At 43.8% G+C, this 15916-nt stretch overlaps 7 protein-coding genes across 7 annotated transcripts; 3 read left to right on the top strand and 4 right to left on the bottom strand.

Annotated features, from left to right (window-relative positions):
* Positions 1–519: 519 nt before the first annotated feature.
* On the bottom strand, positions 520–2532 carry KL911_005080 (uncharacterized protein; the record flags this gene model as incomplete). The annotated part of the gene is made up of 1 exon (XM_043200443.1): positions 520–2532. One exon carries the CDS (start codon positions 2530–2532, stop codon positions 520–522), a length of 2013 nt encoding a protein of 670 aa, XP_043052225.1.
* A 724-nt stretch (positions 2533–3256) lies between these two features.
* KL911_005079 (uncharacterized protein) lies at positions 3257–5479 on the top strand (the record flags this gene model as incomplete). Its single annotated transcript, XM_043200441.1, has 1 exon — positions 3257–5479. One exon carries the CDS (start codon positions 3257–3259, stop codon positions 5477–5479), a length of 2223 nt encoding a protein of 740 aa, XP_043052224.1.
* Positions 5480–5518: 39 nt separating this feature from the next.
* On the bottom strand, positions 5519–6365 carry KL911_005078 (uncharacterized protein; the record flags this gene model as incomplete). Its single annotated transcript, XM_043200440.1, has 2 exons — positions 5519–6189; positions 6356–6365. The coding sequence occupies 2 exons, from the start codon at positions 6363–6365 to the stop codon at positions 5519–5521; spliced, it is 681 nt and encodes a 226-aa protein (XP_043052223.1).
* A 74-nt stretch (positions 6366–6439) lies between these two features.
* Positions 6440–9322, top strand: KL911_005077 (uncharacterized protein; the record flags this gene model as incomplete). The annotated part of the gene is made up of 1 exon (XM_043200439.1): positions 6440–9322. One exon carries the CDS (start codon positions 6440–6442, stop codon positions 9320–9322), a length of 2883 nt encoding a protein of 960 aa, XP_043052222.1.
* Positions 9323–9332: 10 nt separating this feature from the next.
* Positions 9333–10227, bottom strand: KL911_005076 (uncharacterized protein; the record flags this gene model as incomplete). Its single annotated transcript, XM_043200438.1, has 2 exons — positions 9333–9357; positions 9425–10227. 2 exons carry the CDS (start codon positions 10225–10227, stop codon positions 9333–9335), a joined length of 828 nt encoding a protein of 275 aa, XP_043052221.1.
* An 80-nt stretch (positions 10228–10307) lies between these two features.
* Positions 10308–13445, top strand: KL911_005075 (uncharacterized protein; the record flags this gene model as incomplete). The annotated part of the gene is made up of 1 exon (XM_043200437.1): positions 10308–13445. The coding sequence occupies one exon, from the start codon at positions 10308–10310 to the stop codon at positions 13443–13445; it is 3138 nt and encodes a 1045-aa protein (XP_043052220.1).
* A 157-nt stretch (positions 13446–13602) lies between these two features.
* KL911_005074 (uncharacterized protein) lies at positions 13603–15111 on the bottom strand (the record flags this gene model as incomplete). Its single annotated transcript, XM_043200436.1, has 1 exon — positions 13603–15111. One exon carries the CDS (start codon positions 15109–15111, stop codon positions 13603–13605), a length of 1509 nt encoding a protein of 502 aa, XP_043052219.1.
* Positions 15112–15916: the final 805 nt, after the last annotated feature.

The following is a 15916-nucleotide window of genomic DNA, read 5'->3' as shown; positions in this document are numbered from 1 at the left end:
ATGCGTAGGAAACTTGCTGAGCTAGTCAGTAAGGGCAACAGCCAATGGAAAATAAATGTTTCTATAGTAGTCGCACGCAAGGATCGCACCTTATATTATTCAGGATCCGTCAGTTTATTTGTTGAGATAAACACAACTTGCGAGATTGCGCAATACCCTAGTGAGTCAAAAGTATATAATAAAGCAAGAATTAGATGCCCCGATAACCACTTCTTTCAAAGAAAACTGAAAAATGCAAGATCAAGAGCGAAAACAAGCTATTGATTCAAAGTTACTATGGTACAGAATTTTTTGGCCTATTGAAAAAACTTATGTGGCTAGTAAACGAGGATAATTATAGAACACGCTCAGGCGACGCAACCGTGTTTTTTTCCAGTTTTATTTTAAATGCCTATAGTGGCGCAGTACCAGGATCAAGCATAATAATTAACTAGCCATGAAGTATGACTTTGATCAAACATTTACAACATAAAACAAGAGCAAATATGATATAAATATAACCTTGATAAACTGACCAGCTTATTTTGCCTTGACAACCTCAATCAGATGAGAAACAACTTGTGGATTGCTCAAAGTAGAAGTGTCTCCTAGTTGATCTTCCTCACCAGATAAGATCTTTCTCAAAATTCTCCTCATAATTTTGCCTGACCTAGTCTTTGGCAAATCGTTCACAAGGAGAATTAATTTGGGAGCCGCAAATGGACCAATTTCTCTTCTCACTGTTAGAATGAGTTCCTTTTTAATCGCCGTTGGATCCTCGATGGATCTGTTCTTTAGAGAGACAAATGCGGCAACGGCGGATCCGGTTAGTTCGTCTGGGAACCCAACCACCGCAGATTCTGCGACCAGTGAATGCTCAATCAAGGCTGCCTCAATTTCTGCAGTAGACAGCCTGTGACCAGACACATTAACGACATCATCAACACGACCCAAAATCCAGTAGAAGCCGTCTTTGTCTCTGGCTGCTCCATCGCCTGAGAAGTAATACCCATGATAAGGACGTAAATATGTATCCAAAAATCGACTATAGTCTTTCCAGATGGTTCGTGCCATTGATGGCCAGGATGACCTGATTGCTAACACACCCTCAACCTGGTTTCCTTCAAGCTCTTTTCCACTCACAGGATCTATGATCGCTGGATCAATTCCGAAAAATGGGAGCGAAGCAGATCCTGGCTTGGTTGGTGTGACACCTGCCAAAGGAGTAATCAAGTGAGAGCCCGATTCGGTCTGCCAATAAGTGTCACAAATGTGGGCCTTACCACGTCCTATGTGTGCGTTATACCATTCCCAAACATCTTTTGCAATTGGCTCTCCAACTGATCCCAAAACTCTCAAGGATTGCAGGGAGTAAGGTTCAATGTAAGATTCACCAGCCCTTTTGAGGAGTCTCAAAGCAGTGGGAGCGACATAAAATTGGGTCACTTTGTACCTATCAACAATTTCCCAGTATCTTGAATAGTTTGGATAAGATGGTGTACCCTCAAACACAACGGTGGTAGCACCATTCAAGAGAGGCCCATAGACAACATAACTATGACCTGTAATCCATCCAACATCTCCAGCTGTAAATAGTGTGTCTTCTGGGTGGACATCAAACACATACTTCGTGGTAAGCAATGCGCCTAGAAGATAACCAGCTGTCGAATGCTGTATACCCTTAGGCTTGCCAGTAGAGCCAGAAGTATAGAGAAGAAACAAAGTGTCCTCTGCAGAGACAGGGGTAGCAGGGTAATATGATGGATATTTTTTGACTTCCTCATGCCACCATAGATCCCTTCCTTCGGTCCAAGGGATGTGAGTGTTACCCGTACGCTTGTAAACAATAACGTTTGTCACTTGGGGACATGCGTGGAGGGCATCGTCAACTATTTTTTTCGTCTCAATAATTTTTCCCCCTCTCTTGGATTCGTCCGTAGTGATGACGACTTTTGAGTTCGCATCATTAATTCTGTCCCTAAGGGAACCCGAACTGAACCCAGCAAAGACAACTGAATGAATAGCCCCAATTCTAATGATAGCCATCAAAGTAACGATCGCTTCAGGGATCATGGGCAGGTACACCGCCACTGTATCCCCTTTCTTGACACCTAAGTTCAATAGCACCTGAGAAAACTTACAGACTTCTTTCAGTAGCTCGCCATAAGTAATGATTCTTCCTTGGTCAGGCTCGTCTGCCTCATAAATAATAGCGGGCTTGTCTGGGTTTTTGATGGCCCACCTGTCAACGCAATTGTAACAGGCATTCAGTTCTCCGTCTACAAACCATGCCGATGGTTCTCCATTGTTATCTTTCAAAAACGGAGCGCTAGGAACCTTCGGAACAGTGAAGGGCTTGAACCAGGAGAGATGTTGTTCTGCCATTCCACCGAAGAAAGAGCCGGGGTCACGAATAGATTCCTCATACAACTTTTTGTATTCATCCAATGAGCTCAAGTAGGGCTTTGAAGGATGTCTTTCCAAGAATCCCGCTGGAGGCTCGAGAGCTGTCTCTCTCATCAAGTGTTCATTCTCTAAATGCTTTTCCGGCATTTTGCAAAAATCAGTCAGAGAATTGTAAAATCCTATTCGTTATATATATAATCGTTGAAGTGGGAAACACAATACTGAAGAATCTGACCCCGTATATAACATAGAAAATGCCCTTCTTGCGAACCCTGTCATTGTCCACGCGAAATTTGCACCCTCATCCGAAAAGGAGGGGAGACTGAGGGGAAGAAAAATACCAAATGTGTTTACTAGACTCTCCCCGCAATTGCAGCGATTAGGCACAGCTTGCCTAATTGAGGGACACGGCTGGAGGGAGTTTTTGGGACGCTGGTCCGAGGGCATGCCCGTTTTCCCTTTTGTCTACAGCAATTGTGGGGTTTGCACACCTATCGAAAACATCCTTACACTCAGGATTTATTACATCTTATCTTCTGATTACGTAAGACGATACAGATATTCGAGGCACAGTTAAATCCTATTCAGTAAATATTGTTTACAGTTGTAATTTTTGAGAGTAAGGCAGCAAATTTTTAGAAACACCGTGTAAGCCTGGATCAGAAAATATTGTCTTGATCTTAAAAATAAAACAGTGTTCCTGCGCTGGTACCTTTATTTTGACTTGCTGGAATCAACTCGCTAATTACATATAGGACTCACAGCTATTGAGAGCTCGCTTCCGTGCTCATCAAGAAACCTATATTCGTTGCTTCACAAGATATTGGTTCATAGCCTCTTTTATGTCGAGTAGGCAAAAATATTAAATACCATGAAGCTCTCTCATTTCTTCACTTTTTCAATATGGTTTCTCATCCAGGGCCTTGTCGCTGAGGCCGGAAACAATGATATGAAAAAGTACATCAAATCGTCATCGTTGCTGACTTGTATGGAGAATTCAGAATTTAGTTCCAGCTATTTTGATGTCACCTTTTATCCTGAAAACAATACCGCTGTGATTGACATTGATGGAAATTCTCTTATTAGTGGATACGTTACCGCAGACGTGTCGCTTGTTGTTTATGGTTTGAACGTCTATTCTACCACCGTTGACTTATGTTCTTTGAACTACGCAACACTGTGTCCGATCTCCTCAGGAAGACTTACTATTAGTGGATACAGTTACAAAATTACAAGTGACATGATTCACAAGATCCCGGGTATTGCTTACACGATTCCGGACTTGGACGCCTACATTAAACTTGTGGCGTACTCCGCCAACGACACCTCGAAAACCTCACCGTTAGCATGTGTGAGGGCCAACTTGAGCAACGGAAAAACCGTGCAAACCAGGTACGCTGGGTGGCCGATAGCTATCATTTCAGGATTTGGTCTGGTTGTTTCCTCATTTGTTTCGATTCTTGGACATTCTGCTACGGCTGCGCACATTGCTTCTAACGCAGCTTCGTTGTTTATTTATTTCCAAAACCTTGCTATCATGTCTATGATGGGTGTTGCTCTGGTGCCCCCTATTGCAGCCTCTTGGGCTCAAAATTTCATGTGGTCGTTGGGTATCATCAAAGCCAAGTTCATGCAAAGCATCATTTTCTGGTACGTACAAGCAACTGGTGGAAGCGTTACATCGATTTTGCGCAGTAAGTCAGTCATCTCAATCTCCGTCCAGAAACTGCTCAAAAAAGTTAAACTCGTCAAGCGAATTAGTGTTGAAAGCTCGGATTCTATGTCCGATGTATTGGATGACTCTAAACTTTACACAACGAACGAAGCGGATGTGGGCTCCAAGACGCTGATTTTGAGGGGAGTTCAAAGAGTGGCATATTTATCAGGAATTGAAATATCTAACCTCTTCATGACCGGTGTGATCTTCTTCCTTTTTATTGGGTTCGTCTTGCTTGTTCTTACATCTTTGTTCAAGGGAGTCTGCGAGCTTATGGCACGGACTGGTCTTATAAAGGGCAGCAAGCTGATAGGCTTCAGAAAGAACTACAGATCAGTCATCAAGGGATGCCTGTACAGACTTTACAACATTACTTTCCCAACATTGACACTGCTATGTATCTGGGAGTTCACCAGAGTTGACTCTTCCGCTTGTGTCGTGTTTGCTGTCGCTCTCTTGGCCATCTCCTTGATTTTAATGGTGTATGCAGCTGTCATGATACTGATGTCTGGCTCAAGATCCATAAGAAAATTCAAGAATCCAGCTTATTTGCTGTTTGGAGACGAGAAGATATTGAACAAATATGGATTTTTGTACGCTCAGTACAAGGCTAACTATTATTACTGGGTCGCCGTTCATCTGGTTTATCTGTTTGCAAGAGCTTTGTTCATTGCAGTCTTACAGAATCACGGAAAAGTCATTGCTGTCATCATCTTTGTGATAGAACTTTTCTACTGCATTGGCTTGATAGTTAAGAGGCCATTTATGGACAAAAGAACCAATATTTTCAACATTTTCATTAGCGTGATCAACGTGGTCAATTCTATTTTCTACCTGTTCTTTTCGAACATCTTCAAACAACCAGCTGTGGTTTCTTCTGTCGCTGCTGTTGTTTACTTCGTTATGAATGCTATTTTCGCTGCAATTCTTCTGATTTTCACAATTGTCACATGCACATTGGCTCTCGTTTGGAAAAACCCCGATACTAGGTATGAGCCTATCAAGGACGACAGATTGGCTTTTATACCAAACGAAAGAGGCGAAGGAGACAAAATAGAATATGAGCTGGCTGCTCTTGGAGCCACGGCTATGAGAGGCCACGACAGAAATTCGTATCTTATCGAAAACCAATCAGAGAGTAACACGGGACTAGCACCAAGCCCAAAGCAGATTATGAGCGACAGCACCAGCCTCAGCAGCGCGAATCCGTTCTCAAACGCAAATGAAGACGAGCACAGTAGAAACTCTTTTATTTCTAAAGCGGCCGCTAACAACTCTGCCCACTCCTCTCTGTCCAAAGCAAAAAATGAAGCAGGCAACCTCAACGTTGACGCTGGGCAAGGTTTTACCAGCTATCGTCGAAGGGATCTTCTTTAGCTTTTTTTTTGTACCTATATCAAAATTCAGATTAGCTAGCTAATTCTTGACGTACTCTGGCTCTAAAGATTTGAACCAGTACGATTGGTCCAAAAGAGATTTCTCAACAGCATACTTGACAACAGGGTCAGAAAGATCACCTCTGATGGTGAAACCATGAGAAGTGCCACTGTAAATATCAATCTGATGTCTGATATTATTCTTGCGCAAAATCTCGGCAGCTTTGTTTCTCATTTCATCAGAAAATAGCTCATCTCTTTCTGCCAAACTGAGAAGCAAAGGCTTTGCAAGGTTTTCCAAGTCAGACTCCTCAGTTAAGCTAGGGTGAGCCATGGCACAAACATTTGGGAGACTGTCCTTGGTGGCATTCTGGAAAACCAACTTAGCACCATAACAGTAGCCAATGGTGCACAGATAGGCGGGATCGTATGTCTTTTTCAGGTACTCCAAGAAGGCTTTGGCAGTTGGACCCGTCTGAGCAGGAGAATGCTTACCCAGCCACTCACCTATGTTGGTCTTCTGAGGAATAGCTGGATCCTCATCGAAAAGGTCTGGGATCAGAACTTGGTAGCCCAAGTTATCAGCAAACTTGTCGGCAATCAGATTGACATTGTTATATCTGTAGCCATAAATATCAGTGAAAATCACCAGAATTCTTTTGGTATCGTTTCCGGATTTGTAGACACTGAAATCACCTAATTTCACGAATTCTCCCTTCGTTTCACCCTCTAAAAGTGTTAGTTAACAGCAATTGAATAAATTGAAAGACTTACCATGAAATGAGGTTTTAAGACAGCATGGACTCAACCCAGACATTTTGACAGGCTAGTGATTGAACAGAGCAAAAACACAAAAAATAAATTTCCAGAATTGCACGCCTGGCCATTAATTTATATTATATTATTTGCGGAATTGATCCGCTCCAGAAATTTCTTCACCTGCGGAACTTGCACGAGGGATATGGATTCCTCAGCAGTGACCGAATGGGGATCGGTGGGAGATTCCGAAATAGAACTTCTGCTTAAAGAGCACGAAAAGAGACGAAATTCAGGGCTGAATGTCGATACAGATAATAAAGTTCAGATCGTGTCTTCTCAGCCAGAGTCCATAGATGCCACTCAACAAGACGTGAAGCTCGAGTCTGCGTCACAGGACTGGGGATCTATGGACGACTCGGAGTTTATTTCGTTTGTGAACAAACTTAGTCAAAATTACGGTCTCCATCAACCGGTTATCACTTCCCAGACTTCGACTGATCACGCGACAAAGGCGGAGGAGGACGAGAGTGTCGGCGGCGAAAATAATGAGGACGAACCGGGTGATGTATACATCAATGAAATCAACTCTTTGGACCCGGAAGAAATCGATCCAGGAAGTCAGGAATTGGAATTTGGAGATTACGAGAGATATTTTCGTCACAAAACTTTAAAACAGCAGCAACAAGACCAAGAATACGTTGAGTTCACGAAGAAAGCACGAAATCTGGAATACCCTCCTATTTTCCAAAACTGTGTTATCTACGTGAACGGGAAGACGAATCCCGACGTACAACAATTGCACAAACTTATAATTCTTCACGGTGGAAAGTTCATTCACATGCTTGGAGCAAAAGGTAATGCTACTCATATAATAGCCGAAAATCTGACGCCACAGAAGAAGTTGGAGTTTAGGAACTATAAGGTTGTGACTCCAAAATGGATTGTCGACAGCGTGGAAGCTGCAAAGCTGCAGCCGTGGGGCGAATATATGCTTATCCACAATGACTACGGTCAGCGCAGGTTACAACTCAGGACCGAGCCTGCAAGGGAGCAGGAAGATGTGGAGATTTCCCAGTTATCGCAGGTGACCGAGCCAGACGATAACCTGCATAAAAGAGAAGATATCCACATGCCTGACCATATGAATTGCAAACATCCGAATTTTTTGCCGAACTTTTTCGCAAATTCTAGGCTGCACCATCTAAGTTCATGGAAAGCAGACCTGAAATCACGTTTCTTGCAGCGTGCTATTGGCACACTTCAAGGTCGGCGCCATGATTCGAGACCAGCAGACAAGAACGTCATTTTGCATGTCGATTTTGATTGTTTCTTTGCAACAGTTTCCGCCTTGACTTGCAACCCTCCAATAGATATAAACGAGGTTCCTGTTTGTGTCACTCATGGAGGAAACACTTCAGACATTGCGTCATGTAACTATGTTGCCCGAAAATATGGTTGCAAGAACGGTATGTGGTTGCGTTCTGCGAGAAGGCTGTGTCCAAACTTAGTTTGTCTCGACTACAACTTTGATGAATACGAGCGGGTTTCCAACATTTTTTACGAAATTCTGCTTTCTTATGACATCGACTCCGTTTTGCCTGTTTCGGTGGACGAAGCTCTAGTTGACATATCGAGTATGAGTGCATCACAGCATCCATTGGAAATAATGAAAGATATCAAGAAAAAAGTCTACAACGCTACGAATTGCTCCGTGAGTTGTGGAAGTGGATCCAATGTCTTGCTTGCCAAACTCGCTCTCAGGAGAGCTAAACCGAATGGCACATTTTACGTCGAAGATGATCATATCACTGATTTTTTGGATATTGTCAAATTTTCTGAATTACCGGGCATAGGGCCTCAAATTTGCGCAAAGCTGGAAACTGAGATGCAGAAAACTGCGTTGATGGTGAAAGACGTTCGCAAAATACCCGGCGACAAACTTGCTTCTATATTTGGGCCCAAGACTGGTGTTACGATTTACAATTACGCTCGAGGACTGGATGATACTTGCATTGATATTCTCAAGAACCCAGAAGCTTTTCAAAGAAAATCGATCTCAATTGACGTCAATTGGGGAATAAGGTTCGACAGAGACGTGGAGGTGGAGAAATTTCTCAGCGATTTAGCTAAGGAATTGAGTAAAAGACTCGCAAATGCCAAAATGGTTGGCTCCTCGGTCACATTAAAACTGGCTACTCGACACCCCGACGCTCCCATTGATCCGCCAAAATACCTTGGTATGGGAGAATGCGAGTTTGTGTCTAAGACTTCGAGACTCGGGCATTTTACGCGTGAAGCTGGCATTTTGGGAAACGAGTTACGATATCTATACCGAATGCTCAACGTCGCAGTTAAGGAGCTGCGAGGCGTTTCGATCTCAATGAACCGACTATCTTTCGAGACCAAGAAAAACATCCACGGACTGGATGCGGATCAGAGAATACTACCTCTTAATTCGACTGCCAAAGATCCAGAAGCGACTCTTGCTGCAAAGTCGTTATGTGCTGAGAGCACTCCCAAAAAGAAAGCCAATACGAAAGAATACAGGATTCCGGAGAATGAAATCAACTGGGAAGTTTTCAATGAGCTACCAATCGAAATACAGGACGAACTGAGACATGAGCTGGGTCGAAGACATTTGTCAATCACCGGTTCCCTATACCGCTCTCCTAAGAAAAGAAAGAAAGACTTTTTCAACGACTTTAGGTCCCCAACTAAGAGGAAGCTAGTCATGGACAAGATTTTGGTTGATACAAATTATGTGGAAGCCAAATCACGACTTTCATTCCAGAAAATCCCCACTACCCAATTTCAAGAAGTTTTAGACAAACTTAAGTTGTGGTTTGACTGTACGATTAGGAGCGACGGTCCTCACGAGATGGATCTTAATTTATTTAATGAGTTTATGTTCAGCTTATTCGAGATTGGAGAAATGACGAAGTACGGCTCTATTGTGCGCCTGTTCGAAGAAAAACTCGTTTTTTCCAAATCTCATTCAGGATACGAACAGTGGAAACGCATAACCACTGAGCTACGAACAATGTTTAATGAAGTTAAGTATGACGATTTAGAATTCAATTTCTAGCTCTTGACGATCAATTCCGGAGCCCTGGTGGCCCACTCCGTCCAGGAACCATCGTAAATGGCCATTTTTGCTGCATCAAAACCAGCCAAGATCAATCCGCACCTCACTACACAGGCTGTCACTCCAGAGCCACACATAACAATGATGGGCTTTGATTGGTCAAGCCCTGCAGCACTCGCGCGCTCCAAAATTTCGCTGGCAGATTTAAATTTCTTGTCGGGAGTCAAAATCTCTGTGAAGGGAATATTGATTGCATATTTGATGTGTCCCGACGATAAGCCTGGACGGACTTCTGGAGCTTCGCCTTTAAATCTTGGACTAGACCTTGCATCGACCACGTTGTAATCCTTTCCTATCTTATCTGATAAAACGAGCTCTTCAAGCTCCTCAAATAAGACTACCTTAGATTTATCAAACGTAGCCTTGTACTCTGATTCCGGCAATTGGGATACAGAGTTAATTGGTTGATCTGTAGATATATCAGATTGGGCAAATGTGTCAAGCAAGTAAATCTTCTCCAAACTGTGGCCAAAAACCTCAAACATCCACGAAGCTCTGCACGAGCTATAAACGTCGCTCCTATCGTAGATCAACAAGGTAGAGTCGTTTTGAATGCCCAATTTGCCGACCTGAGACTCAAACTGCGACTGCAATGGAAGCATGTGCGGAAATGGACTTGAATGGTCGCTGATGTCCTCGATATCGAAGAAAACAGTCTTATCAGTGAGGCGACGCCTGGTGAACTCCGGAAGAGCCTTTCTGGGATCATTGGGGAAATACCAGGTGGAGTCGATGGTGACTGTCGACGGATTGACTTTCAAGAATGTCTTAACGGCACTTCCAGGGACGGTGCTCAGCATTCGAACACAGGGCTTGAAATACAAGAAATTCTTTATTGGCAACATCTGTCAAGCTGATTTTCGAAAATTAAGCCTGAAAAAATTAAAATACTTATTCGTTATAAACAAGTCTTGGATGGACTGAAATGCCACAAGCTGACGACGAAGATTTTGACACAGCTTTGACTGGCCAGATTGGCCTGGCGAATCTGGACAACATGTTCGACGGTTCTACCGAGCACGCGGCAGACGCTGTTGACTTCGAGGACGAGGAAGAGCTGGCCGAAGAAGAGGAAGAGTCGTCCAAAGAGGAGGCACGCGAGGAGCCAGAGGAGGAAGAGGGAGAGGAAGAAGACGATGATTTTATGAAAGAGCTCCAGGAGGAGGCGATGGAGGGAGTTGAGGATGATGAAGGAGAGAATCGTGGAGGGACAATATTTGACAACAATGTGACAAATATTGGACTCACCGATCTTGACTACGAGCACACGCAAGGTCTAGACGAACACGATGGGATGGGATTCGCACAGGATTTAGAGGACGAATATGATGCCGAGACAAGAAGAGCCGTATTCGAGAAAAAACGTCTTGCGGCAAGGCAGAAATTGCTTAGGTTGTATTATCCAACATTCAAGCGCGGGAAACCGATACGAATGCAAACTCTCTTTCCGATAATACCGTTGCGATACAGTTACCAAGTTCCCCCTCCAATTAAGCGTCCACTGCTGCCCACGAAGCTGACTTTTGAATTCCAAACAGATACCCGAAAAGCATTCAGAAATGCCACTAAATTATCCACTGCACAAGAATCCAAAACACAGCAAAGAATAATTGAAATCTCTGAAACAGATCTGCAGAGCGTACAGGTGGAGCCTGAGAAGCCCGAAGTGGCGAAGCAATCAATACAGGATTTTGGCAATGAGATTGCAATTGCCACAGCCGACTGGGACGACGATCAGATCATCGAAGGGTACGAACTTGATCTACCTGCTACCAAGAGACTCAAGCTTGACTGGGTGGATTCAGATGGATGGGATGATGAGGAAGATGAGCTCATATTTGATGGATCGCTCAATATGGAACTGTTGAACCTCAAGCTTGATCAGAACGACCCACATATGCTGTTCACCAAAGAAAAAAGCGAGAAAGAGGAAGTCGCCGCAAGAAAAGCAATTTTGGCCAAGATCCCTACCAACGAAAAAACCCTGGAATTGCGCTTCAAGATTTCTAACGACAAAGAGTATGATCAACTAAGAAAGAGCTACCGAACCAAGGTGAGAGCCACCATCGGTAATATGAATATTGACCACTCGATGCCGGCGCTCAAGTTGCAGTTCCCATACTATAAAGTGAGACTCTCTGAGAGAGAGATGCGGTTCCCTCATAGACCGCAGTTCACTGTCCGTCCTAATACAATCATGGTGTTTTCCAAGGTGAAAACCAGAAAGAAAAAGAGAGATAAAGGGAAGGAGCCGCGTGAGATATTCAAAGAATCTTCTGATTTGACGTTAGGAGACTCTGCTAACTTCTTCATGTTGGAGTACAGCGAGGAAAACCCTATCGTGCTCAATAATTTCGGTATGTGCTCTAAACTGATCAACTACTACCGAAAACTCAATGAAGATGACACTATGCGTCCCAAACTCCCTGTGGGAGAAACACACGTTTTAGGCTTGCAGGACAGATCTCCTTTTTGGAATTTTGGATATGTGGAACCAGGACATATAGTTCCCACGCTGTACAACAGAATGATCAGAGCACCTATTTTCAAACACGAGCCACTCAGCACCGATTTCCTGCTGATCAGAAGCTCAGGAGGAGGGTCTTCGCAAAGATTCTTCCTTCGTCCGGTCAACTACGTCTTCACTGTTGGCCAGACGTTACCAGTGATGGAAGTTCCTGGGCCTCATTCAAGAAAGGTGACAGCGACCTCCAAGAACCGACTCAAGATGGTTGTCTATCGTGTTCTGAATCGAAATGAAGAACGCAGATTACTAGTCAGAGACATTGCAGATCACTTTCCAGATCAAAACGATATGCAGAATCGTCAACGATTAAAAGAATTTATGGAATACCAAAGAAGTGGAAATGACCAAGGTTATTGGAAAGTAAAGCTCACAGATACCCTTCCCAATTACGAGGAAATAAGAAACATTGTATCGCCTGAGGACATTGCTTTGCTCGATGCCATGCAGGCCGGCAATCAAAGATTAGAGGATCTAGATTCCTACAAGCGAGAAAGGCTGGAGGATGGAACTCCAAATGCCAGTCTCACTGTCCAATCTCCTGCCAATGAAGCAGGATCGAAAAAGGAGCGCGATCTCATGGCAAACGATGGTCCTCTCTCCGTTCAGCTCGCACCGTGGAATATTACACGCAACTTTGTTGCCGCCACTCATGGAAAGGCCATGCTTCAGATTTACGGTGAAGGAGATCCTTCAGGAAGAGGAGAGGCGTTTTCTTTTTTGAGAACTTCCATGAAAGGAGGTTTCATCAAGAATGCGGCAAACCTGAGCGAGGGGATTGTTCTTCCTCCAAAGAATCCCGAGAAAGAAGAAAAAAAGAGCAGTATAACGCATACGTACAACGTGGCCATCCAGCAAAAGATCTATGAGAAAGAGATCGCCAAGGTCTGGTTCAAACAATGGAAAGCTCTCAGCAAATCCAGAAACAGCGACAAACCTCGGCCAGTTGATCCAAAAGAGCTGGACGACACGAGAAACCTGAACATAGCAAATGAGACCCTTAATCGCGAAGTGGGCGGAACAGAAAAGCCACGGTATCTCAAAATTGTTAGAATGGTCAAGGATTCCTACGGCATCTTGCAGAGGCGCGTAGAAATTGTGAAGGATCCGAAAGTGGTGGAATTGTACGTTAAAAGACGACAACGAAAGCTCCTGGAGGATCCAATGGAGCTCGACACCGATAACATCGTCCTGACCAATGATGCAGAGGAAAATAAAAAGGTCAAAAAGAAGCTGGAGGAGGAGCTTGCTAAACTTCAGAAAATGCAAGAAAAGAGAAAGAAAAAGGGTCTCAATACAATCAATATCGATAGCGAGGGCCGCATCAGCGGCAAGGGTATTGGAAAAGGCAAGTCTACTAGCAGAAGATGCGCTACATGCGGTGCTTTGGGCCACATCAGAACTAACAAAACTTGTCCGTTGTATTATACTGTCCACAACAAATCAAATCCTAACTACATTCCTGGAACGGAAGGAGCTGTTGATTTGTTGCAGAACGAGAACGAAGCTCCTCAGCAGAACGAAACGCAGCCTCTTTAGTTACAGTGTTGCGGATGTTTGTATTAGAATGCTGTGCATTAAAGTGTAAACCTGGACTCAAGTTCCAGTGCTACCTAATGGCTTGTATTTGAAAAGCAAAACCTTTTACATGACCAACCTGTATAATATCCACGTGAACCTCATCGTATCCCAGAAATCAATATGATAGCGCTTGCTCAGTCAGTTCGATAATCCGCAACAAGGTAAGCTTTGTTCTTTCGATGAGAAAGTAGCTCGAATTTATTAACAGCTTCCCTAAAGCATCCAGATCAGTCTTGATGAATTCCCAGGTCTCTATAGAACCCTTTACGGCAGAGTCGCACAACGAGCTAACAGAAAATGCTATGGCATGTTGATTAAGCTTGCCTCCACTGCATTCCGAATGTATTACATCCTTGGGTTTAACAACGAAATGGTGAATTCGAGTCGAGCTTTCCAATTTGTTGGTATCTGCACTGGAAGCAAGTTCTTTCCATATCATTAAAACGGCAAGACTCACCATTCCCACAGTCAATCCCAAGAATAATCCATGTCGGTGCAGCTTTGGGTATGACTTCTTTTTCTCTGGATCACCTGCCTCTTTGTGTATGGATCTGCGTCGTAGTTGTTTTGCCGAGTTGTCCAAAAGAATCGAATTGACCTTATCCATGGAGAGATGCTGATTTGTCATGGAATATTGCGAAATAGAAAGCTCGAGCACTCTACTGAAGTCGCATCCCGACACTTGCAAATTCGTCAGAAATTCAATAAATGGCATCAAGTCATCCGTAATCGACTGTAACTGGATCGGTTCGCAAATCATCAAGTTTTTAGGAAACGACTTTTTGAACAACGCTAAGTCAACACTGATTCCCGTTAGCAATGGAACGAACGGCTTATCCACAACATCGGAAAGCAAATAGTTGTCATCTTTCACGACCACAATCATTATCGATGGATTTGAGTCCGTAAAGACGATTCGGTTGAGTGTTTTGCGATACGTGCTTAGACGTGAGAGAAGCACTTCTTTCTGATAGCCAACAACCTGAATTCTAACCTTGTCATGAAAAACGAGCTCGTGTCCACTCAATCCAGAAACAGACACTCGCGGCATGACAAAGGAGGGCGCCGCCGTTGACATCTCGATTGTATCCTGCTCGTCTTCTGAAGACTCGGAAGATGATTCAGAGTCGAAAACAAGCACTTGATGAGTCGGATGCTGCACGCTTGTATCCTCTAAATTGCGCTCTTCGTTATCGGAGCTAGAGAGAATTGAACCTATGTTTGGACTGTTGAGCTTGGCTGTACTGCGCAATACCATATTTGCGGGTGAAGCGTTTGATTCAGCAAACCCAAAGCTGGAATGTATCGATTGCCATGACGTTATAGAAAAATCCTCGTTTCTATAGGAGTTGTTGTAAGCATTGAGTTCAGGGTTTAAATTAAGCGGCGTGGGAATTCGTTGTGCAGGGCCATTTTCCAGAGCCGATAGATCGAGCTCCAGTTCCGGATTGTGAAGGGCCTGGAATATTGAGAAATGCGGTGACAGGATGCTTTCAGATTTCCTTATCACTCCACTAGACGAATTGGTGCCCTCAGAAGCAATTTCCCTGCTCATCCCTGGGGTCGACTCGTGTTGCTGCTTTTTGGCCTTGTTTAGCTTCTGTTTCTTTGATTGAAGTAGCATGGTGTTCGAAGATATCGGATCACCTAGAAGGAGGTCTGAATTCACTCTCTTGGGGTATACGCTAAATAGGCCGTTGTTATGAAAGTGAAAATGCTAAGGAGTCAGGAATTTATACTTGTTGACAACCGTAAGGCAACTAGAGCAAACTGATAGACTGCAAAAGTGCCTCAATGAATTGGTGACAGATGTTCGGAGAACAAAGAAGAGAAGTTAACAATTACAAATCTTTAGGCTAGCTAGTGCTACTGCCAAAGAGAGATCGTGTACAAAGATATAATTATCCGATTTGAAGCTACTGATTTCTCTTGCAGGGGAATGCTCGACCGAGAAAACAATCTCCCAAGAAGTTTCCCTACAGTGCTCAGCACTTAGTACAGCAGCCTCACCTGATTGTTCTAACCCAGCTTTCGCCAGCAATGTTCCGAATTCTGCGACACATCTTTACACCAGAATAGCATCAAAAAAATATCTTATCTAAGATGAACCCCGCTTATTGGGAGCACACAACAAAATGGTCACGAAGTCCGTGAGCGAGGGTATTTGTATAAGAGACGTGCAGGACACCTCAATTGCAATTTGGGCGATTGCCTTCTTGAGCAATATGTAATGGGGGTCGGATCGCGTTTTATGGTGCAGAGATGTACATGCACGAGGGCGACTGTGCTTTGTTTACAACTAATTGCTGTTGCTTGATACGCCACATAGATAAGAAATTTGTGGCAGTGTCTTGAACACCAGAGGATCCACGAGAGTCCCTGGCCATTTCTTGAGCACAGAGAAGGTTTATCTCTACACATTAGAGCGT

The sequence above is a fragment of the Ogataea haglerorum genome (genome assembly GCF_019207285.1).
Source record: "Ogataea haglerorum isolate 81-453-3 chromosome Unknown 81-453-3_NODE_18_length_154056_cov_99.240163, whole genome shotgun sequence".
Taxonomy (NCBI): Eukaryota; Fungi; Ascomycota; class Pichiomycetes; order Pichiales; family Pichiaceae; genus Ogataea; species Ogataea haglerorum.
Note: the sequence above shows the minus strand (reverse complement) of the source record. Positions and strands in the feature narration are given on the sequence as shown.